The sequence below is a fragment of the Marmota flaviventris genome, chromosome 19 (assembly GCF_047511675.1).
Source record: "Marmota flaviventris isolate mMarFla1 chromosome 19, mMarFla1.hap1, whole genome shotgun sequence".
NCBI classification, from domain to species: domain Eukaryota; kingdom Metazoa; phylum Chordata; class Mammalia; order Rodentia; family Sciuridae; genus Marmota; species Marmota flaviventris.
In genome coordinates this window covers 10,894,750-10,918,737 of record NC_092516.1, presented here as the reverse complement: position 1 = coordinate 10,918,737, position 23,988 = coordinate 10,894,750, and the positions used below count along the sequence as shown (strand labels likewise).

General features: G+C 39.8%; 1 protein-coding gene across 1 annotated transcript in view; it reads left to right on the top strand.

Moving 5' to 3' along the window:
• The window catches only part of Parn (poly(A)-specific ribonuclease), a 141,246-nt gene that overhangs the window by 39,535 nt on the left and 77,723 nt on the right, over positions 1-23,988 (top strand). The window contains exons 16-20 of the mRNA XM_027940440.2: positions 703-778; positions 2,785-2,895; positions 3,540-3,609; positions 21,131-21,186; positions 22,572-22,658. Coding sequence (XP_027796241.1) covers positions 703-778; positions 2,785-2,895; positions 3,540-3,609; positions 21,131-21,186; positions 22,572-22,658 — 400 coding nt within the window. The remainder of the gene's footprint in view (positions 1-702; positions 779-2,784; positions 2,896-3,539; positions 3,610-21,130; positions 21,187-22,571; positions 22,659-23,988) is intronic.

Sequence of the window (23,988 nt, the reverse complement as noted above, 5' to 3'; positions counted from 1 at the left end):
GCATCTGTAAAAACCTTCCATTTGGTTTGCTTTTTTTTTTTTTTTTTCCTGGTAGTGGGGATTGAACCTTGGGCCTTGCATATATGAGGCCAATGCTCTACCTCTGAGCCACGTCTCCAGACCTTTTTATTTCATTTTGTTGCAGAGTCTTACCAGATTGCCCAGGCTGGCCTCTAACTCGAGATGCCCTTGCTTCAACCTCTTAAGTTGCTGGGATTATAGGCATGAACCACTGTAACCTGATGGTTGTACTTTTCATAGAGTGAAATTAAACTTGCTTCTCTTTTGCATTTAGTGAAAGATGACTTGTTCTTTAAAGAACACCAGGGGGCAGCACCAGATGCCATTTGTATGCATGTCCCAAAAGTGGATTTTTTTTTAATCTTTTTCTTTTTAGTTATAGATGGACACAATACCTTTATTTTATCTATCTATTTTTATGTGTGCTGAAGGTTGAACCCAGTGTCTCACACGAGCCAGGCAAGTGCTCTACCACTGAGTTACAACCTCAACCCAGAAACACTTTGTGTGTGTGTGTGTGTGTGTGTGTGTGTGTGTGTGGTGCTAGGGATTGAACCCAAGGCCTTGTGCATGTAGGGCAAGCACTGTACCAACTGAGCTATATCCCCAGCCCTGGATCTCTTTACTGTATGTTGCCTGTTGATGATGAAGTGCTGTGCCTCTCTACTTCCTCATTTGCAGGATATCATTAACAACACATCCCTTGCAGAACTGGAAAAGCGGGTAAAAGAAACACCTTTCAACCCTCCTAAAGTTGGTAAGAATACGAAACAAACCTGAAAACCGTCCAACTCTTTGTGATAGTTATGATGCATACTGTAGAAGAAAGGTGAATGGCGCTAGAACTATACTGCACGTTTAGATTTTGGCCAAGCTAGCCCACTCGTGCCCTGTGTTGAATTACTGTTTTCTGAAGAAGAATGGTCTTTAATTTTACATGTGTCTTATGTTAAAAGAGTTGGGTAGGCATTCATTGAGAAATTTGGCAACTAAAGCTTCAAGGCTTTTATTTCCTAATGCTTGGAGTTCTCCCAGAACTTGATGTGACCTTTTATATGGTACATTGTTTAAGCAGAGGCAGAGTTGGTGTTTAATTGCCAGGAGTAGAATGAAAATATATTTTCTGTCTCAGAAAAACCCAAGAACTGAGTTTACTGATGAGATTAAAGGAGAGCTCTTGTCCCTGTTTCCTTTTAAGCCAAATTAGGAAGTGGAAATAGCATCGAGGGAAATCAAAAGTCAGGGGGAATGTTCCTTGTGGGATGGAGGTGTTTAGCCATGTCCAATACCACCAAGGTATTTGGTGATTCTTCTGGGTGCTACTTACGTGTTCCTTTTAGCCTAATTATGTATGCTGCAGACACTGTAGTTCTCTTTCCTTTAGCTGTGGCCCGAAAACTTCTCAATACATAATAGGACTAATGGTTCAAAACTGATAATGGCAGGTATTAAAGCAGCCAAGATTACAGATATTTGCTTTCCCTTCTGGGTTAGAGTCCAAGAAAGAAATTAAGAAAAGGGGGGGGGGAGGGGGAAATAAAACCTAGACCTTGTCTGTAATAATATAGTAATTGATCCGGAAAATAATGTGTTTCAGCTTGTGGTAGTATTGGAAAATATTAGGTGGCTACTATGTTAAAGGCTTTAAAAAAAAACTTTTTAAGCCTCATATTTAATACGCGGTTAAAGAATTCTTCTTAAGGAGCATCATATTGACATGAAAACAGTTGCATTCTTTTCATTGTTCATTCATGTTTTTATTCTGCCTCTTTCACTCTCATTTCTGAATGATTCTAGGAAATAATATAAATTTATGAGTGATAGTTTTATCCTGTTATTTCCATATATAATTCTGGTATTGGGAAGAGAATTTAGTCTAAAGCAGGTGGCTCTTCCCAGACTTTATCTTCTCAGCTTCTGTGTATGTCAGTGTGACAAAAGAATCATGTTATAAAATGGTCTTTGCTATGAAGCGGCCCCATGATCTAAGGGCCATGTTACAGCAAATTCTGATCTATTTTTGGAGTTGTTGTGCTATTGTCTTTAGATCTCCAAGCTTGGACACATAGTGGAGGACATTGTTGACTTTGAGTTACCAATACTGAACTGGAGTCTTTCATTTTGGGGGAAGAGTGTTAACAGGCTACTTATAGAGAGTATTTACTATGCATTTACCATGCACCACACCCTAGGTAAGATCTTTCCTTGCATTGTGTTGAGGAGGTTTGGTTGTCATCTCCATTTTACAAATCTGGAGCCAGGGGTGAAGTGACTTGCCTAGGGTCACACAGCAAATTGTGGAGCAGAGATTCAAGCTGAGACAATGTGACTCCTGAGTCCTGCTGTTACTCTTTGCTGTGTCCTGATGTTATGATCTTATATAGGGAAGAAATTCCTTTTCTTGACCTTAGAAAGCAATCAGAAGAGGAATAATTGTCATTGGGTGAGTTATGCATGATTGTGAGCAGCTCCCACCAGTGTGGGATAAGGAGGCCTCTAGTGGGGTCTTTGGAAATGTATTGAGGCATTTCTGTTGTCTGCACCAAAACCCTCATTTTCAGTCACTCGATAGTCTCTGTGTGTGTGTGTGTGTTAAGGTCTTGTATACAGAGAGTTAAAACATAGAAATTTTTCTCCTGCTTATTGAGGGTATTTTGCAGCACATGTTAATGAAGTCAGGATTTGACTGGGCATTATGTCTAAACTAGTCTTTGTGTTTCATGATGACCTGGGGAAAATGATTTTTTCCTTTTTTCTCTTCAGAAAGTGCAGAAGGTTTTCCAAGTTATGACACAGCTTCTGAACAGCTCCACGAGGCAGGCTATGATGCTTATATCACAGGACTGTGCTTCATCTCCATGGCAAATTACCTAGGTACTTGTTAAAAAGGGTTCTGTCATATGCGTTTCTGTCAGATACACAGTGGGCTCGAGTGGATCAGCGCAAGCTGCTGGGGCAGACTACCATAGACTGGGGGTTTGAGCAACACGTTTGTTTCTCGGGTTCTGAGGCTGGGAAGCCCAAGATCAAGGTGCCAGCTGAGCATATTTTGCTGGTCTGGTGAGAGCCCACTCCTGGTTTATAAATGGCTGTCTGCTCAGACCCAGACACCCTGTGGTAGAGAGCTGGGGGAAGAAACTCTGTGTCTCTTCTGATCAAGTCACCAGTCCCCCTAACTACCTCCAAATACTGTCTCACTTCCAAATACCGTCATGCTGTGGAAAAAGCTTCCACATGTGAATTTGAGGTGAACACAGACATTCAGTCTGTAACTCTGCCATTTTCCAAGGATCCACTTGCCCAGTTAGAAGTGGGAGGGTCTGAGGTAGGAGTTGGAGGAGATGGGAGGGAGTAGGCAGGGAGGAGCCACTGACATGCACCTATTGTCAGGTGCCTGGTCAGTGAGAGTACCTTTTACCCTTGTAGAACCATACTGTTGATTTACATGTGTTTTTGTCTGAACTTTCAGACTTTGTTCATATGACTGTGTATAAAACCCTGCTTCTTTTCTTCATTAGGTTCTTTTCTCAGTCCTCCAAAAATTCATGTATCTGCCAGATCAAAACTCATTGAACCTTTTTTTAACAAGTAAGTAATTAGAGGGACTCAATCCCCTAGTTCTCTCACTGCTCTTGGAATGACTGGGAACAGTAGTGTATTTTTAGATCAAATATTTCTCATCTCAAGTAACATATGTTTCTAGAAAACAGAAGTTGACCTTTTGGGAAACAATTAGTTAAATATATTGGCTAAAACAAAAAGAGAAAAGGAAAAAATATTGGAAACCTTGCCAAAGGTAGTATGTCTCTTTCAAGAAAAAGAACATGTGGATTTTGGCATTTAAATTTTCTATCAGGGACACATGTATACAGTTGGTCCTAACCCTTAGCAAATTTTGCATGTGGGATTATTATTTATGCTTGCATTATTATCCACTCATATAATATTCTTTCTAAGATGATGTTAGTTAGGCAAATGACTTTAGGGGTAATTAGTGAAGTTTTGATTGTCACTGCATCCTGATTCCTCATCTGAGTGGGCCCAGAGAAGTAAAGGCTTGCTCATACATCTTCATTGTTGTAAGAAGTTATTGTGGGACTGGGGTTGTGGCTCAGTGGTAGAGTGTTTGCCTAGCACACGCAAGGCCCTGGTTTGATTCTCAGCACCACATAAAACAAAATAAATAAATAAATAAAATAAAGGTATTGTATCCAACTACAACTGAAGAGTAAAAATATAAAACAAAAAAGAAGTCATTGTGATTTAGGGAGAAGTCTTATATTTGGAGCATTTAGAAAAATCTCAAGGTTATTACTTGAAGGTGTAGTTTGTGCTCGATTGGCAAAGCTGAGACTGAAGTTACAGATGTGCTCCTCAGGCAGGCTGCAGCTTGGCTCTGTGTCAGACCCCTGAACTTTGTCTTTGCCTCAGCTCTCTAACAGGGCTGGTATTAGATTCTGTGTGAGCCAGGCAGAGCAGGCAGCCCACTCCATCACCACTGGAAGAAATAACTATTTCCATGTTGGGTTGGTTACATCCTTTTCTTACACTGTATGTAGTAGTTATAGCCCTGTCATTGCTTTACTGACTAGCAATACCAGTTCCTTAAGATATCTGTAAGAATGCTAGTACTATAGTGCTGGGCTTCGGCGGCACACTGCAGAGACAGATGTTAACTCCAAACACCTGGATTCCACAGACTCTGAGTTAGTGAATTTCATCATACTGTAGCTGCTGCTGCTCTTTTTTTGGGGATGGGACGGTTTGAGATGAGGTACCCAAACTGACTTTGAACTCCCAATTCTCCTGCCTCAGCCCTCTAAATAGCTGGGATTTCAGACATGCACTACCAAACCTGGCTTATGATTATGATTATGATTTTTGTAGATGGACAGAATACTTTTATTTATTTATTTTATGTGGTGCTGAGGGTCAAACCCAGTGCTTCACACATGCTAGGCAAGTACTCTGCCACTGAGCTACAGCCTCAGCTCCATGATTATTATTTTAAAAATCTTTGTTATTCTTTTCTATAGACATAGAGAGATAATGTGTATGATTGTCAACATCTTTCAAAGCAGATTGGGTAACAATGTGGTTTCACCTCTATCTACCTCCAAGTGGGGATTGGGCTTCCACATATGAATTTTGGTATGGGTACCAACATTTAGTCTGTAACACTATCCTTTCCATAGGATCCACTCATCCACTAAAACTGGGAGAGTTCTGAGGTGGGAGTTAGAGGATATAGGCGGGGAGCAGGCAGGGAGGAGCGTCTGACACCTGTTGTTAGGTGCCTCTTGTATATGAGAAGTTGATTGTGCTAACCACTGAGTCCTTGCTCTCTGTCCATTTCCTTAAAGGATTTTTTAAAAAGCTTTCTTAGAGCTCTTAGGGGCAGTATTTGTCTTTGTAAACTTCTGGAAGTGTAGCTTATGCTGTAGACTGTGGAAGCCACAGGTGACATCAAATGTGATTCAGGTCATGGCCATTCCTTACATGTTAGGTACATGATGTTAAATTTATTGTTCTACAGTGTTTTTCAAATGGAAAATGTTTTCTCACTTGTAAATATTTGAAACAACAAGGGTGCTTTTCCATTAAATTCAAGTCCTTATAAGTCAGGTGATGGATATAAACTGGGTGAGATACAGGCTAACATCTGATTTGTCAGTTATGTGACCATTGTGCAGATTGAATGTTGATAAGAAGCTTTGTTATGACTTTATATGTTGATTGATCAATCTAATTGCTAATACTGTACAGTGCTATTTTTCAGAAGAGTTGGACACTAAATATATTTTTTTATTTCACTTTTCAGATACTTTTATCTTTTTTGGGGTGGTTGGGCTGAACCCAGCACTTCTTAAATATTAAGCAAGCACTGTACCACTGAGTTACACCTTCTGCCATATATATATAACTTCATTTTAAAGTGGGACATCTCTATTCAGTTTTTTTTTTTTTTTTTAAGATCTAGATACATATCCAAAATCATTGAATACAGGATAAGATTCAGGAGTCCTCCTGTGATTTTGCACTAAAAGTTCCTGCCAAACTTGATTATTTTTAAAGTTTTATTTTTCTTATCTATAAAAAAAGAATACTTTCTTTATCTTTGAAGGGAAAAAATTCCAGCAGGATTTGAAATGAAAAACAATTTTACTATTTTGTCTTGGAATAACTTAGTAAAGTGCCATGATCCATTCTTAATACACTTAGAAAGTGGAGAAAGCTGTTGCTTCTTTTGATATCTCTAGTTACTTAGTGCTGACCTCATTTTATTTACTTGCAGGTACAGCTTATGACATTAAATATGGATTTTTACCATTTGTCAAGATTACCTCTTTATAAAAACATTCAGCATTGGTCCCCAGCATATCTCAAGCTGATAATTTTAGGGAAAAAAATGCAAATTTTTTTCCCAGAAGGTTAATCTGTTTCAACACCAGGCCTTTCTAAATATAAAATTAGAAAAAATACCAAAACATGCATAATCCTAACATAAATTTAGATGACTATTAAATGCCTGTGTATGTATTTTGTTTTGTTCTGATCAGATTTATGTGTTAAAAGTAAACCATGAGGGGAAATAAACTCTAGCTATTTTTTTTTTTTTTTTAAGCTGGGGGGAGGGTGTGCTGGGACTTAAACCTAGGGCTTGCATATGCTGAGCGTGTGCTCTCTATTAAGCTACACTCCCAGCCTGTATGGTGTTATCCCCCGCCCCCCATGAAGTCTCACTGTGTTGCCCAGACTGGCCTCAAACTCAAGTGATTCTCCTGCCTCAGCCTCCCAGGTACGTGGGACTGCAGGAACGTTCCATTCTGCCTGCCTCTACATTATTCCAAAATTAGCACTTAGGGCATCAGTTATGCCTTTTGGGGAAGCTGAATTGAGTCAACTATTGAGAAAATCCCAAGACAGCTGTATGCAGTATGCGAACATCAAATGTAACATAAGGCGGTGTTTTGTTTTGTACTGAGAATGGTACCCAGGCTTTTTGTGCTGTTGGTAAGCCCCAGTCCAATATAAGCGTTTTCCTTTTAATATTTTTGATGTTGATGGACCTTTTATTTTATTCATTTATTTATATGTGGTGCTGAGGATTGAACCCAGTACCTCACACATGTGAGGCAAGCACTGTACCACTGAGCCACTACCCCAGCCCAATATAAGTGTTTTCTAAGGCACACTTGCTAGAATAATGTCCCACAAGGAATTTTGCATGGTGCCATTGTGTCCTTTCTTGGCCTAGGTACCTCTCATGTGTCTCCTTGCTTTGTTGGCATCAGGGTGAGAATTGGAGGATGGCTGTGTCCTCCCCACTGCTAATGACCAGCTCATGGAGTGCCTTATTTGTTTATATTGCAGACTCTCTGATGGATACATGATTTTATAACCTTCTTTTATAACCTTGGTCAGTTTCAATTGAAGCATGGAAAACCAGCTTTAGAGAAGATCCTTTGGTCAAATCCTTTTAGGCTGAAAAGTTAAAAATATTCTCTGCTTTTACTTTTTGTTGTACCACAAAAAGCACAAAGTCCGACTTTAGCCTTATGTTTTATTAACAGTCATCTGTACAAGACACTTTGAACTCCCTTGTAGATAATCTTTTATGAAGGTTTTTGGGAAGGCTGCTTTCCATCTACCTCAGTTTTTATAAAGAAGAAGGAAATGAGCACATCTTTTTATTTTGGCTATTTGCTGTGAGAGAGGGAATTTTAAAGAAAAAGGTGCATGCCTGCAGTTTCTTCTAGAGGGTTTCACCTGTTCTGGAAGCAGGAGTCCACGTGGGGTCTCGGTCTCTCTGGGATGACACTGTTTTATCTTCTTTCTTGCTGTGGAGGAGACATAGCCAGAAGCAGCATTCTTTAGATAAATTGCTTCTTCCTTTGTAAAAGAAAGATAAAACTATTCACCTTCCATGGAGGCTGCAGGATTGCATGAGACATGAAAGGACTTGATATTCTAGAACTCAGTTGATGTCCAGTGTTTTCTTTTCTGAAAATATGGGGGGTGAGGAGAGGGCAAGGAGGACTGGGAAGATAAGATGTTGGTCAAAGGATATAGAATTTCATCAAGTAAGTCAAGAGTTCTGTTGTTCATCACTGTGACTGTAATTAATAGCATTTTCAACTTGAAAATTGCTGAAAGAGTAGATTTTAAGGGTTCTCACCACAAGAAAAATGTATGTGAAATAATGCATGTGTAATTAGCTTGTTCTAGCTCTTCCACAGTGTAAACATATTTCAGAACATCATGTTGTACATCATAAATGTATGCGATTTTTATGTGTTAGTTAAAAAATAATTATAAATAGAAGAGGATCTAACATTCTAGGGGATTGAAAAAAGTAGTTGTACTCAGGGCTGGAGTGTAGCACAGTAGTAGGGCACTTGCCTAGCATGTGTGAGGCCCTGGCTGGATTGTTAGCACTGAAAAAACTGTGTGACATGGGCATGTGTTTTTAGTTTAATGATATAGAAGAAAAGGTTGTAACCAGTATGGTCATAAACTTGGAGCTCAGCAGCAACAAATAACAACATTTATTTAAACTGTCTAATTTTGCTTGTTCTTGCTCTTGAATGTTTGCTTATGAAATTCAGATGAAGATTGGTTCAGATTAATGTATAATGAAAGCAGGAGTGCTTTGATGTGGAGCATTCAGAAAAGTTCTGTTATTCCAATGACTCCAATGCAGAAGTTTGTGGGAGGTTGTGGATGTGCATACAGAGCACTTGCTGGAGGGGGAGAGGAACCCCATGATACCTGAAGTAACGCCTGCTGGAAAGCAGTCAAATTTGGCAGCAAATTGGGATTTTCTTTTCTTTTCTTCTTTTTTTTTGATACAGAGAGTTGAACTCAAGGGCACTTAATCATTGATCCATATCCCCAGCCCTTTTTATATATTTTTTGAGACAGTCTTGTTGAATTGCTCAGGACCTCATTAAGTTGCTGAGGCAGATTTTGAACTCATAATCCTCCTGCCTCAGACTCCCAAGCCACTGGGATTACAGGTATGTACCACCATGCCCAGCAGAGGAAAGCATATTCTGATTTTGTTGGATTAAATATTCTCTATATATCTGTTAAGTCCATGGTGAACTTCAGGAAAATGCTGTGAATCTAGTCTTTCCTTATATTATGGGCAGTGTGGGAAACCAGGTGGGTGGTATGTACTTAGTGGAGTACCGTCAGAGGGCAGTCCCTCCACGTGGACAGGAGCAAGCGGTGCCAGTATATGATGCCAATAAAATGCCTTTTATAAGGAATGGCAGCTTAGAAGTTCTCTTAAAATATTTCATAATTATCTTTTTATCTTGCTTTTTTGTTGTTACTTATTTTTTTTGGTGCAGGGGGTTGCACCCAGGGCCTCACTCACGCTAAGCACACACTCTACCGCCGAGCTATATCTTGAGCTCCCTAATTTATTTTAATTTAAAAGAATTTGTTGCAGAATTGGGCTGTGAATGAGGAGAAGACACCTGCCCTGTGTGCCAGGCGCACTCACAAGGTTAAGCCTGTTGTTGGTGAGGCCCTGTGAGTTGGGGGGCTGTACAGGGAAGTAGGTGGCTGTTTGCAGCCCTTCCAGGAACCCCTGGTGATGCCAGACCCCTGCTGGGCAGGCAGGATGGGCCGATTAACAGAAGTGGGGCCCTTCTGCCTACTGGCAGCTCTCCCAAGAGCTTGGAAGTCATTACTCTTCAATTTTATATTGACGATGCTTGAATAAAGGGGGTAACACTTTTTTCTTCTTTTTGAGATAAAGGAAAAAGAAGGTTTATTACTTTGCTAGCAAAGGAGAAACAGAGGAGACTCCTGTCCCAAAGGCTGTGATTCTGCTCATCAAGGGCAATAGGGGACTTTTAAAGAGGTGACTCAAAGGCTACATTCCATGTGTTCTTACTTGTTAATTTTGGTAGATAGTGATTTCTGAGATCTTCTGGTGCCATCTCCAAAGTCTGGATTACTTCGTTCCTATGGTGGGTGTGTGCTCAGGGACAGATAAATTTGCCTAGGATGGGGAAGAAAGGGAGTCTTATTTCCTCTGAGATTAGGGAAGGAGCAGGGAGAGAGGAAGAGAAAGAAACACGTTCATTTAAAAATCAGTTGTAGTGGCCAAACAGCAAGGGTTAATAATACTCAAAGCATAAAATGGACACTGTTGCATTTCCCCACTGTCCATTTCTACATTCCATTTTCTATGGAAAAATGGGTGATGACATCTCCAAACTGCTTCCTGCTGAAAGGGGGCAAAGTTGTGGCAAGTGACCCAAAGTCTTTGTTCTCTGTCAGGTGGAGCATGACAGCTCAGGACATTCAGCATCAAAGCAGTCCAGAGGTCCACAGTGGCAGATGGCAGGTGACTGGACAAGGCACACAAAGGGCAGGGATCATACAGATAACTAAAGTTATCATGACTTTCCTGAGTTCAGTTTCCTTTTTCTCAAGGTGGACCATGATAGAGCAACCGTACTATTTGGGGAGAAAAGGCGGGAGTTCCCAGAAGCAAAAGGGAGTTTCAGCAGCTGCTGGGATGGTCCCTCAGTCCCTCCCTTTACTCACAGGAACAGCTCCTCTGGTTCAACCTGAGGCAAACTCACCCGCCTCCTAACTCTCCTGCAGTTGACTCTCAACAATTTCGCTACCACCATAAATCCTCAGCATGGAAGTGGGGTTCCTTGGAAAGCCAGGCCTGCCCAAGAAAGCTGGAGTGGGCGCTGCTCTTGGGTCCCATCTGGGGTGCCAAATTTGTTGCCAAAAGTTCAGTACTTGTCCTGATACCAACCCAACAACAAGGACACAGTTTTGAGAAAAAGGAAAAAGGAGGTTTATTGCTTTGCTAGCACAGGAGGAACACAGGGGACTCCTGTCCTAGCCTTTTAAAATCTGATGACCTCCGCCCCCAGCTTTCATCTCAAGTGGATCTGGAACCTGCTGGAGGGAGCATGGCTAACTGAGCTACTGGACATAGGCCTGGGGCCGCTGAGGTACTTTTTCATCATAAGGAGCTTGGGACTTTTTAATAAAAATGAAGGCTGTTTTGAGCCTTTCCAGATTGTGCAAATTTTGGAGTTAGGTGGCACAGCACAGATGCTGACAGTAGCCCTAGGTCCAGAAAGCCTGAAGCCAGTTTCTCTCTAGTTCACCAAATGCATTTTCCTCTAGTACACAGGTGTGTTTTATCCTTGCGTACCTGAACCAAAGCCTTGCCTTTTGCCTCAGTCATGTTCATGTCACTTCCCATTCCCCAGTCTACTCAGATAAAAAGAATATTTAAGAATAGACTTGATTTGGTTGCCGTGGAAGTTGTTAGTACTCTGATTTTCATAAAGGGAAAAACTCAGGGAATGTTGGGACAGTGAATTCTTGTGCCTTAGATCAGGTTTTCAAGACTGGACTCTGGTACTTGTTCTGGGACTTTTTAGGGAAGGGATTGCTTACCTCAGGTCTACAACCCCATATCTCATTTCTGCCTTGTAGTCTTTTGTGTGTGTGTGGTGCTAGGATCGACTGCAGGGCCTCACACATGCCAAGCGAGTACTTTACCCCTGTGCTGTGCACCCTGGCCCCTCTCTTGCACTATCTTGACTGCTGAAAGATTTACCAGGTAAGCACCTTCTGTGACTTCATCGAAAGACTGCTTTCCTAAGAAACCTTCGGGGCACCCCCAGCATCCTCCATTTGATAAGCTAGTCCTGCGGGCACTCTGGGGCTGTCCTTTTCTGGAGCTCTTATAGTCCAATATTTGTTCTGTCTACTTTAAAATGAATTTCCCTCTGGCTTACCTTGTTTATCATTATACTAAAAAAGTCATTTGTTGAGATGGCAAGAAATTAGTCTACCCCTGAATGTATTTAAGCAGCTTGCCTTTTCCATAGTAGGGTGTTATGTAGTGTCCTGTGGCCAGTGTAACAAATTACTGCAAACTCAGTGGCTTAAAACAGCATAGGTTTATTCTCTCACAATCTGGAGACCAGAGCTCCAAATTAAGCTATCAGCAGAGCTGCTCTCCCCACCCCCAAGGCCCCCTCTCACTTCTGGTGGATGCTGGCTTTCCTCAGTGCTCCTCTACTTGGGGTTGCACTGCCACCTTCTCCTGTGTGTGTCCTGTCTTCTTTTGTTTCTCTTAAAAGGACACTTGTGATGGTATTTAATGTTCATTTAATTTAATAACATCTACTAAGACTCCTCTTCCAAATAAGACTATGTTCATAGGTTCAGAGGATTGGAACATGGGTGTGTGTTTTTGGAGGCCACCTTTCAGCCCACTGTAGGCATATTAATGGTGAGGTTGGCATTCTTAGGCATTCCTAGCCTTGCATTGGTCCTGACCAGGAGAAGTTGGGCCATGGTTATTTTCAAGGTTCTTTAGCTTTTAATTTGTAACAGTCAAGCATTAGTGATGTACTCTTAAGAAATTTAGTAGCTTAGCCATTGATCACCTTCCACTACGCAGAATCTGTCACCTGCACTGACTGTAATTTCTGACACAGCCTTCACAAGGAGGGGATGCTGCCGGCATTACAAAGCAGAGACATCTTCCTAGGGCCCCACGAGTGGCAGAGTCAGGGACAACCCAGGTCTGTCCTTGCTGAGACTGTGTTCTTCTGCCACATCACACAGGCTCTGGAAGAGGCAGTGTTACCATTGGTTATGTCCTTTCTTATAAGACAGTATTAATCTTTCTGGAAGATTTCCTTTTCTTCTGTCTTTGGTTTCATTGGCAATTCTAAAAGGTGTTGAATTTGACCATCGGGTTGTGTGGGGCTGGTCTCCTCTATCTGATATTTAACAGCTTGTGGTTTACAGGCCCTGTAGATGCTACCTTTATATACTGCTTCATTTAACATTTTTATTTGATGTAATTTGATATGGCTCATTTGATGGAGACGGTTCCAGTGAGCTATTTGTTAGTTTTCTTTCTTTTCTTTTTTTTCCTACCCTTATCCTAGTGCTGATTCTGTTTAAGAAAGGATACAAGCTGGCTTCTGGACAAATGTTGGGTAACGCTCTGTCTGTCAAAACAGCAAGTGGCTGGGTTGAAAATTGTATCCCCCCCACCTGAGTGAAATTAAAATAAGTGATGCTACAGTGATTCTCTTCTGGCCAGTGGTTACCCTTACTCTGCACAGGAGTTCCAGTGAGCAAAATAAATGAGCTTATTTTATAAGAGGTGTTTGCATGCTTCCTACCCTGAAGGTAAAATTAGTTTTTTATAGCACATAAATATGTATAATGATGAGCCCTCGCATACGAGTTTCTTATGAAGTACTTTTACTGCTGTGTCCTGGAAGAAACACCAAGACTGTTTGCAAGTATAGTAGAGCCAGTAGCCAGGCAAGGTTTCTATTCTCTATTGGAAGGTTTGGGATTAGGGTGAGCAGCATATTGATTCATTGCTCAAATTGTGTTGGGATTAGAGTGCCTTCAGCATTTCTATATACCAGTCTTCAGTGGTATGAGAGGGCACAGTTTTACTTGGAGATCTCTTTATTTTTAAGATAAAACAGGAGTATAGTCTTGATAGAAGTAGAAAGTGGATGAATAAAATCAAGAAAAACCTTTTTTTCCTGTCACTCAGAATTGAATCCAGGGCCTCGTGCATTCTAGGCAGGTGCTTTGCCACTGAGCTATTTACCAGTCCTTTTTACTTTTTTCTTTTTATATAAAGATTTTGAGATAGGGTCTTGCTAAGTTGCCCAAGCTGGGCTCAAACTTGTGAACCTCCTGCCTCAGACTCCCACAGAGCTGGGATCACAGGCATGCATCACTATACCTGATGACAAAAGCAAGTTTTTACTTGGGGAGTGAAATACTGTTTTTACGAGGAAGAAAAAAGAAATTGGGAACTTCAGGGTCTTGCCTTTGGTATGGAGAAAGACCAGAAGAAGTACTGTGCTTTATTAAGACATGTCATGACATTAGAAGTGTTTCTGAATTATTCAGACCTGTGATCATGTATACACATCTGACGATACATAAAATAAGACTGTGTCGAGAGACCCCCTGAGTCTCTCTCACCCCTTAGCTGCACTGATTCCCTAGTTTTCCCGATGGTGACCCTGGTGTGGGGGCAGTTGTGATGGAGAAGCCCAGTGCCCAGCCAGCGCCTCTTTTGCACTGCAGATAGGACAAGGTTGTCCTTTAATATGTGACCACGTGGCTCTCTGCACAACCTGTTGTTCCCATTGCCTTGAAAATTCACTCTACCCACATCCCTTTCCCAGACTGCAGCCTCCTCTCTTCCGTCTGGGCTCTGTGCCATCACATGAAGCTGTAATTTAATTAGTCCTTAGAACATTAAAAAAAGAATATTTCTGAGATCTTCGCTTTTGTCCTGAGCTCTTGCTTCATTTGTACACCCTAGGAGTGTGGGTGGTTATTCAGATGAGCATTCTTGTCCCTGCCACTCCTGCTAGACTCGGGGCTCATCATTTTACCTGGAGGCTTTGGAAAACAGTTCAGATTAAAAGCTAGAGGTATGGGGAGTTCCTAGTAAAGAGAAGGGAGAAGGCAGCACCCACTTGCATAGGGCTAAGGTGGGAGCTGGGGTCTGCATCCTATTCCATCCCCCTCGTCCCCCGTCCTGGTGGCCAAGGGCAGGCCACTGAACATGGAAAAACCTGCCACTGTATTCCTCGTGTAAAGGGACCCCTGCTTCCCTGCCTGTCCTCCAGACCTCAGAGGGTCACATAAGGCAGAACAGGCAGTGGTAAGTATTATCATTTTAGTCATGAAGTTGGTACTTAAAAAAATTATTTTCCACATTAAAACACAAAATGTCCACTCAATTCCTCAGCCAAAAAGAAAAAAAAATGTTGTCATTTTAGTGTATATCCTACTATTCTCGGTGTCTATTTCATTTGAGATCAGTGTTCCTCATTTGCCTTATATTTCATTTATTTTGAGATTGTTTTTGCTGTGTTGCCTGGGCTGGTCTCAAATGCATAATCTCAAGTGATCCTCCTGCCTCAGCCTCCTGAGTAGCTGGGACTACAGCCATTTACCACCAAGCGCAGCTAGTGTTCCTCATTTACCAATTAAGATTATACTAGTTATGTAAATTTGTAATTTAAAAATATATAATGAGGGCTGGGGTTGTGGCTCAGTGGTAGAGCACTTGCCTAGTATGTGTGAGGCACTGGGTTTGATTCTCAGCACTGTATCCAAATAAGTAAAATAAAGGTGCATCGACAACTAAAAAAAAATATTTTAAAAGTATATGTATGTATATATACGTATATAAAATGAGGAGTTCAAAGGACATTAAAACTAGTGGTCAGTATCATTCAGACAGCCGTCCCTGCCCTGTCAGGTGGATCTGCATGGTTTCCTCACACTTGTCCCTGGACAGTTGGGCCTCTTGTCAGTTTGCCCTTCCACGCGTGGCATTCTCTCCAGTGCTTGGCAGGACTCGTTTTTGTTTTTGAAGAGATAGAGCCTTGCTGTGTTGCCCTGGCTGGCCTTGAACGCCTGGGTTCAAGCAGATCCTCCTGCATCAACCTCCCACGTAGCTGGGACCACATACAGGTGCTTGTCGCTGTGCCCAGCTTGTGAACTACTTTTTAATGTGGCCATCAGCACACCTCTTTCATTCATAGTCTTCCTCTGCCTTCAGTTGCTGTACTGGAAAGTCTGCTGCTTCAAGAGGACATTAAATATTTTCCTTCATTTCTGAATAAAATCAGTGATTTAGAGTGTAGATTTGGTAATGCAGCATTTTGAACAACCTATAGTGCTCTTCAGCTCCCAGAGATTTAATTCTGCATGCAGAGTGTTTGTGAGTGACCTTCAGGACTTCTTGCATGCATTTTTGAATATCACATTCATGGTTTTGTTTTTTTTTTTGAGCATGGCTGCATAAAATGGGTTAATTCTGATATTATTTTGCAATCTTTTTTGTATTCACTGGACAACTAGGGAATGGTTCAGATAAGCCATAGTCCAAGGCAAGCTCTTGTGTCATCAGAGAATAACTTTTGATCTGAGTATACTCCTTAGAGCAGTCTAGTGTGTTGTGCGGTTTCCGTGTGTTGAAGCTTGTTGGGAAGGTTGGAGAATTATGTCAAGGGTCACAAGTATTTGATTCTTTGTATTACATGTGTTGGTTTGCCACTTTTCATTGCTGCTGCATTGGTGGCTAAATCTTAATTTGTAGCCAATTCACAGAAGGAAGTTCTAATTTTGCTAATGAGATGTTAGGAGTAATTTGAGTTTTATTTTATTTTATTTATTTATTTATTTATTTTGCTTCTTCAAAACGAGAATGACAGCTGTCAGCAATAATTTCCCCCAGATTATCTCTTGCAGAGAATCTAATTGCTTGTCACTGTGTGACATCCTGGTTTCAGGGAGTGGTAGAGCCTTGTGTTACTGCTTCCTGGATTTTGAGGTTGTCCTTGTTATTTGTTTTAATTGTTTTTTTTTTTTTTCTCTCTTTTCTAAGACAAAATCATTTAATATAAACAAACTGTTAAGGCAAATTTTTTGGAGAAGTCAATACAAGTCATTATGCAGCTGTCTGCAGAATCCAATGGTAATTAACAGCACAGCATTGAACATAGTTTTCATGTTAAATAGTAGTTCTCAGACCAGAGTTTGAGTCAGTAACTCTTGAATAAGTGTCCAGGTGATGCTGTTGGGGAACCACATTTTAATAATGGTTCAAGCTTATCCTGAGAAGTTCTATATCTGAATTGAAAATTTTCAGTGCCTAGTGAGCATTCTTAGATAGTCTGAGACACAGTGTCATACTGCTCTGGTTGCAAAAGAGTTTGGAGGGTCACTTTCTGTGAGTGCCATGTAGCATATCGGTAACAGAGATGAGGTGATTCTTTGGAAGTAATGGTATTGTGTAACCTACTAAGAGACAGAGTTGAAGTTATCCAGCATGCTAAGCAAGAGCCCCTGAAGTATGCGATGCTTTACCCTTGAATCTTTTTAGACTCATCTGCAAACCATAATATCTAGTATTGCCAGTAGTACACTCTTAGAATGTTTTTTAAAAATGACAAATTTGAGTCAGACCATGGTGCATGCCTGTAATCTCAGTGATTTGGGAGGCTGAGGCAGGACGAACACAAGTTTGAGGCTAACCTGGACAATTCAGCAAGATCATGTCAAAAAATAAAAAGGGCTGGGGTGTAGCTTAGTGGTAGAGTGCCTTCCTAGCATGCCCAAGGTCAGGAGTTTAATCCACAGTACTGCAGAGAAAACCTGACAGATTCCACAGTGTTTGCTTTCTGGCATCTAGAATGTAAGCTTTGTTGCATGGTGTCTGAGGATAGAATTCTGATGTAAAATTGGCCTCTATATCAAATGGGAATTTTAATTTTAGTCTTCAGTGGAGTCAAATAACATTTAGAGGTTAGGCAGGAAAATGGTATTTCATCAGCAAGCTTTCAGGAATGTAGCAGTACTCCCTCACACTCTTGATTGAGTGTCATGACTGTATTATAGCCATCTTGAATCTGCAGGAAAATAGAAATAGTGTTTCCTGCACATGTTGGTGTGAGGATCTTTTTGATGTCTGCACATGAACGGCCTTCCAGGAAAGTGTTCTCGGTATGGTTCACTGTGAAGGAGCACCCTACTGTGTGTTATCAGCCTTTCTGCCTGCCCAGTGCATCTCCTCTTACATTAAGATGAAAACTGTTGAGTTCCCATTCCATGTTTGATAAAATACTTGTATCAAATCATTCCAGAGTCAGTGCAGGCTCTTTGGCAGCAGTTTGGATGAGGGATGCTTGCTTGAAAGGTTTTAATGTTCCTTCCAAAGGGCAGTGATGGCACCACAGCAATGCTTGCTTGCAGCATGGCAGGAGGAGGTGGGAGGGTGCTGGGGAAGTTTACTTTGGTTGAGTTCCGCAGACGCCCAGCTACAGTTTTAGAGTCAGTTTCACAATTGCATGGCTTTTTCCAGAGCTGCAGTCTGCCAAGTCACACTAAGAGTTGGTTTCTGTGTTATTCCAGGGGCTGGGGCTGTGCATTTCTCCCCGAAGCCCAGACATGAAGTTGGAGTCACGGGGGAGACTGAGAAGTGCTATTAATAATTCACTGGAAAGGGGTTTCTGTCTAAAGTATCGAGAAAATAAACACCACAGGGTAGGATTAACTAAACTTTTTGAAAAGATATTTTGGTTATGTTACCTGAGAGTGAATTTTTATTTAAATCAGAGGTCCTATTTAACATTTATATGAACTATTACAGGACAAATAGCCTACATGTATATTGCTTGACAAAAGATATCACTCAGAAAAATTTTTTAAGCATTTTCACGGTGAGAGAAACTAGAGAAGCCCCCTTTCAAGGGTAGTCCGTAGTTGTATTTGTAGGAAAGTAGGTTTTTAGAACTCATTATTGAGGTCTCATGAACTTTAGAAGTAAAACAAACAAAAAGCAAGGTATGGTAATGCATGCCTGTGACCCCCAGTGACTTGGGAGTCTGAGGCAAGAGGATCTCAAGATTGAGGCCAGCCTCAGTAATTTAGCAAGACCTTGTCTCAAAAATAAAAAGGACTGGGGATGTAGCTCAGTGGTAAAGAACCCCTGGTTGCAGTTGCCAGTACAAAAAATATATATATATATAATTGCAGACTCAAGCTTGTGGTTTAACTTTGTATTATTCTCTCTTAAAACCAGGTGCGATAGTGCACAGGATACACAGGATTAATTCAAATGGCATTTTCAGTACGCTTTTTCTGAGAACATCTGTAGTAACTTCCTCAGTTCTGGTAGCCTTAATTTTCTTTAAAAAATCAATAGTAGCAAATGAGTTGGGAAGTGGTGCACTCATGTAATCCCCACTACCCAGGAGGCTGGGGCAGTAGGGTTTTAAGTTCAAGGCCAGCCTGGTCAACGTAGCAAGACCCTGTCTCAAAAAAACAAAAAATGCTGGGGATGTAGTTCAGTGGTGGAGCACCCCTGGGTTCAATCCCTATAAAGAAAAAAGAACAAAAAGTAGTAAATGAAATTTGTGTGTGTGTGTGTTGTTTTCTTTTTCTTCCTTTTAGTTTTGTGCTTTAAAATTATTTTTGAAATGTTGATGAACTTTTATTCATTTGTATGTGGTGCTGAGAAGTGAACCCAGTGCCTCACACATGCCAGGCAAGTGCTCTACCACTGAGACATAACCCAGCCCCTAGTTTTGTGCTTTTTTAAAAACTTTAAATTATACCCTGAGTTATTTGTGTGTTGTTGAGGTTTTCATAGTTGTTTTCCTTTTTTCATAGTTTTTTGATTATTTATTATGTTGAAAATTTAAACTGCACCTTACCGACCTTGCATATTATGGAAGTTGATTTTGATTATTTGTGTATTGAATAGCATAACAATGAATACCTTGTTGGTTAAACATTTATTCTTCTCTTGAAATCAGGGTAAATTTAAAAAATTATTTTTAGGTACTAGATAAGTTTCATTAACTTTGTGTGTATGTGGTGCTGGGGACCAGACCAGGGCCTCACGCATGCTGTGGAAGTGCCCTACCACTGAGCCTTCATTATATGATGTTTAAAATAAATTTTTTAAATTTATTTTTTCTTTGTTTTTAGTTTTAGAATTTGGGAACTATCTTTAAATTTGCTAATTGAAGAATTGGAAATTATATGAAGCATAAAATTATTGAGCCTCCTAACTTAGGCATAACTTCCCAGGTCCTGGTGGGCTGTAATAATGACAGCTGCATATCTCATTGAGAACCTTCTCTGTTAGGTACTTTATGTATCTTATTGTTTTCTGACATTGTAAATAGTGTTGATTAAATTGGACAAAACAGCTTACAAAAGCAGAATAGTACACTTTAGCTTAAATTAGTGAACTAAAAATAAATTTGGTTTCTTGGCCATGAGATTTGGTTTATTAAATTATAGGCCATAGAAGCTCTCAAACCACGAACTACTATGACAATTTTTTTTCTGATATCAACAGAAGAGTGTTGTTCATGCTGATGGTTCCATTTGTAAACTAGATCATACCCTGCTTGGCTTTTGAATGCCTGGTATAATGTGCCTTAATTGCAGCGCAGTGAAGCCAGACTAATTGCTGTTGGGCACTTGGGTTGCCTTTTTAATTTGCTGTATAATGTAGTCTCTACCAGAAACACACAATGTATGGTTATTCAAGTAAAACTTGTGAAAATCATCTCACATACAACCAAATGTCCATAATCTTGCAAATAGAGAAATTGAATGATATTATAGAAAGTTGTAATTAACAAGTATTCTTTTTAAAGTGCCTTTGTATCCATTTTGGAAGATATACATAAACAGACTGCTATGGTTTGTATTACTATGATAGTTTTCTTTACAAGAATTGTTTTGCTTTGAACTTTTATTATGTTTTAAATGATAATAATGATGCGGGCTTTTGAGACGTTCACTTACTTCAGACTCTGCGGTTTACCCAGAGAAGATTAATATGTATCCAATGACTTTTGCATTTCATTAAAAGAGAAAAAGAAAAGAAATTGATGCTATCATTCTGTTCTCAGCTCACAAACACCATTTATGAGTGTTGCCTTTATAATTTGTAGGAACAGGTATTCATGAGTTGGTAAGATGTTTTATATTTGTTTTCTTGCTGTTTCTCTGAACTAACAAGGCAGCTCTGTACAGAGCTTTCTTTTAGCCTTTTGTTGACTAATTTCACTCATTTAAACTGATACTTACTGACAACAGAGGGCCAGAAACTGTTGTAGGTTTGGGATACTGCAGTTCATTGGTGTTTTTCCTACTTATTTATTTTTAGCACTGGGAATTGAACCTAGGGGTGCCTTACTGCTGAGCTGCATGCCAAGCCCTTTTTATTTTTTACTTTAGACAGGGTCTCGCTAAGTTGCTGAGGCTGCCCTGCAACTTGAGATCTCCCTGCCTCAGCCTCTCGGGTCAGTGGGATTACAGGCATGCCCCACTGCACCTGGCTTGTTTGTCCTATTTATGATAAATGGTAAGAGAGAATCTCTGAATTGAATTTTAAGGTTCTAAAAATTATTTTAGAAATAGAACAATATATTCAAGGGCTTCTACTAAGACATTTAATAGATGCCTCTATGCTTTTTCTTAAGAAATTAGTTCATTATCTATTTTTATCTTCTCTTTATAGATTGTTTCTTATGAGGGTCATGGATATCCCCTATCTAAACCTGGAAGGACCAGACTGTGAGTTAATTTTAATTTTCTCATTGTTTCTGTGCACTTAGGTGTGTGGTCTGAAGGAGGAACAGGAAATATATTACTGAAGGAAGAGCTTTTTTCGCTTAAACATGGGCAGTGATTTTGTGGTTGATATGAATAGTATGCTTAAGTTAATGGGACCCTGGGGGTCATTTCTTATTTACATTTTTTAGTTTATGCATGAGTTGATTTTTTTTTAAAAAAAATCTTTGCTTCATTATTTCATTTTCCCTTAGAATTCTAGTTTTGTCATTTCTTATAAATATTTATAATAGATTTTAAGTTATGCTATCTGTGTCAGTAACTTTTAAAATTTCTGTTTTCCAATTACTTGAGTAGGTATATGTTTAAATGTAGTGGGTTAATGGGGTAGGTGGCCTGTTAAAAGCTGTTATAAAGACTTGAGGGTGTAGCTTAGTGTGTGTGACACCCTGGGTTCCATCCCCTGCACCAGGAAAAAAAAAAAAGAAATTAAAAAAACACCTCAAAAATCCAATCTGGTTGAAGGGGTAATTGCTGCTACTTTTCTTCTGCTTTTCTCTTTTATTCTATTTGCCCTTTTTTTTTGAACCTAAGAGCATTTTACCACCAACCTACATCTCCAGTCCTTTTTTTTTTATTTTCAATTTTGAGACAGGACCCCTCTAAGTTGCTGAGTGTCTCACTAAGTTGCTGAAGCTGGCTTTGAACTTTAGATTCTCCTGCGTCAAAATCATTGGGGTTATAGGTGCATGCCACTGTACCAGCCCATTGCTTTTTTTCCTAGTCTTTATTTGCTTCAATTCATGGATGAATGTACTTGGTGCTAATATTGTTGTGATGATATTTCATCACTTTGCCATTGTGCTGACCTCCACATTAGCCTGCTAGTCTCACAGCAGTTCTGTAAGCTAAATTTCATCACCCTGGTTCATAGCCAGGAGTGGCCAGAGTGCACAGGTGAAGTGATGGGTCTGGGATGAGAACAGAGTGTCCTGTCTCAACACTGCCTCTGCTTAAAAGTGATCAGTTTATTTAGTTGGGACAGTACATTATTATTTTTAAAAAACTAAATGAACATGTGGACAGCTAGATTAAAAGGAGGAAGTTAAAAGTATGGGGAAACTTCTAGAACAGAGTTGCCTTTCCTCCCCTTTCCAATATCTCCACAAGAACTTCTTGAAAAAAGGAGATAGTTCTGCATAGAGTTGGTCATCAAATTGTAGTGGGCTGTATTGGTCTAGCTTGTGACAGCAGAGTCCTGCCAAAGCTAAGCATACTTTAGGAGTTATTTGGAAATCATGAGGCATCATGATTTATTCATCAGAGAATCCCTGGTTTACTTGATCACTTTTCAACTATCAATCTTTAATCATGTATTTGTCTTGTAGTACAACCTAAACGCGATCATGTTCTCCATGTGACGTTCCCCAAAGAATGGAAAACCAGTGACCTTTACCAGCTTTTCAGTGCCTTTGGTAAGTGAAACACAGCGCAGATGCACGTCTTAGGATCTTGCTATTCTTTCGGTGTAGGTGGTCAGAGGTAGATAGATAATTTTGTCTTGGGCATGAAAGAATGTAAATTCACAAGGTTTTAATTTCACTCATGGAAATTTTTTTGGGCTAATATGATCTGAGGAGCTAATATGTTGTGCTGATATTAATCTGATATGATATGAGAGATTAATATGTGCAGATATGATTGTGGATTAATAGGATTCACTTTCCAGTAGGATCTACAAGACACCATTTTTATGACTGCCAGTACTACTGACCAGCGAACACAAATATAGGTAGAGAGTAAATAATTCTGAAGATTAAATTCAGAGAGAATGTTTGTTTCATAAGGTCAGGCAGTCTCTGTTTGAGATTATAATTAAAGCAACCAAATCAGAAAGATGCCTTTCACATATTTTTCAAAAATAAGGTATGTAGAGTTTTAAGGTTTTCTTATTTGTTTTTACTTATAAGAGGTAATATATGCTTGCTTTAGAAAGTACAGAAAAACATAGAAGGAAAAATAAAGCATTCAGTGATGATCACATGGTGGTATCAAGATTTCCATACATAGTTTTTTAAAAAGAGTGTCAGCTGTACAGGAATTCTAATTTGGTTGCCTGAGCTGACCAAGATATGGGTTATCTCTGAAGGAGGGCAGGTCTTTCCTTTTTACCAGGTCATGTGATTAAGTTAATTCGAGTAGTCTTCTGGTTAGAGTTTGTAAAGACTGTTCTGATTGTAAGCCATGCCTCTTTATCTTAAGAAGTTATTTAAGCTATCATCCTCTATGGAAATTGTAGATAAGGGCTGGGGTTGTGGCTCAGTGGTAGAGTGCTCGCCTACCATGCACAAGGCACTGGGTTCAATCCTCAGCCATATAAATGTAAAATAAAGATATGGTGTCCACCTAAAACTAAAAAAATAAATATTTAGAAAAAAAATCTTAGATAAAATGAGAGCTGCAAAAAGCTAAAGTAAGTAAGACTGGTAACTGTTGATGCATTTCCTCCAGGATAGTATGCAGACATTTAAAATATATTTTTCAAATATTAAAGACGGTAAGTTGTTTACATTTTAATCCTTAGAGTAAAAAGCTATACAAAATAGAATTCCTGTATAGCTGACACTATTTTTAAAAAAAACTGTGTATAGAAATCTTTTTTTTTTTTTTAAGAGAGAGAGTGAGAGACAGAGAGAGAGAGAGAGTGTGTAAAGAGAGAATTTTTTAAATATTTATTTATTTATTTATTTAGTTATCGGTGGGCACAACATCTTTGTTTGTATGTGGTGCTGAGGATCGAACCCG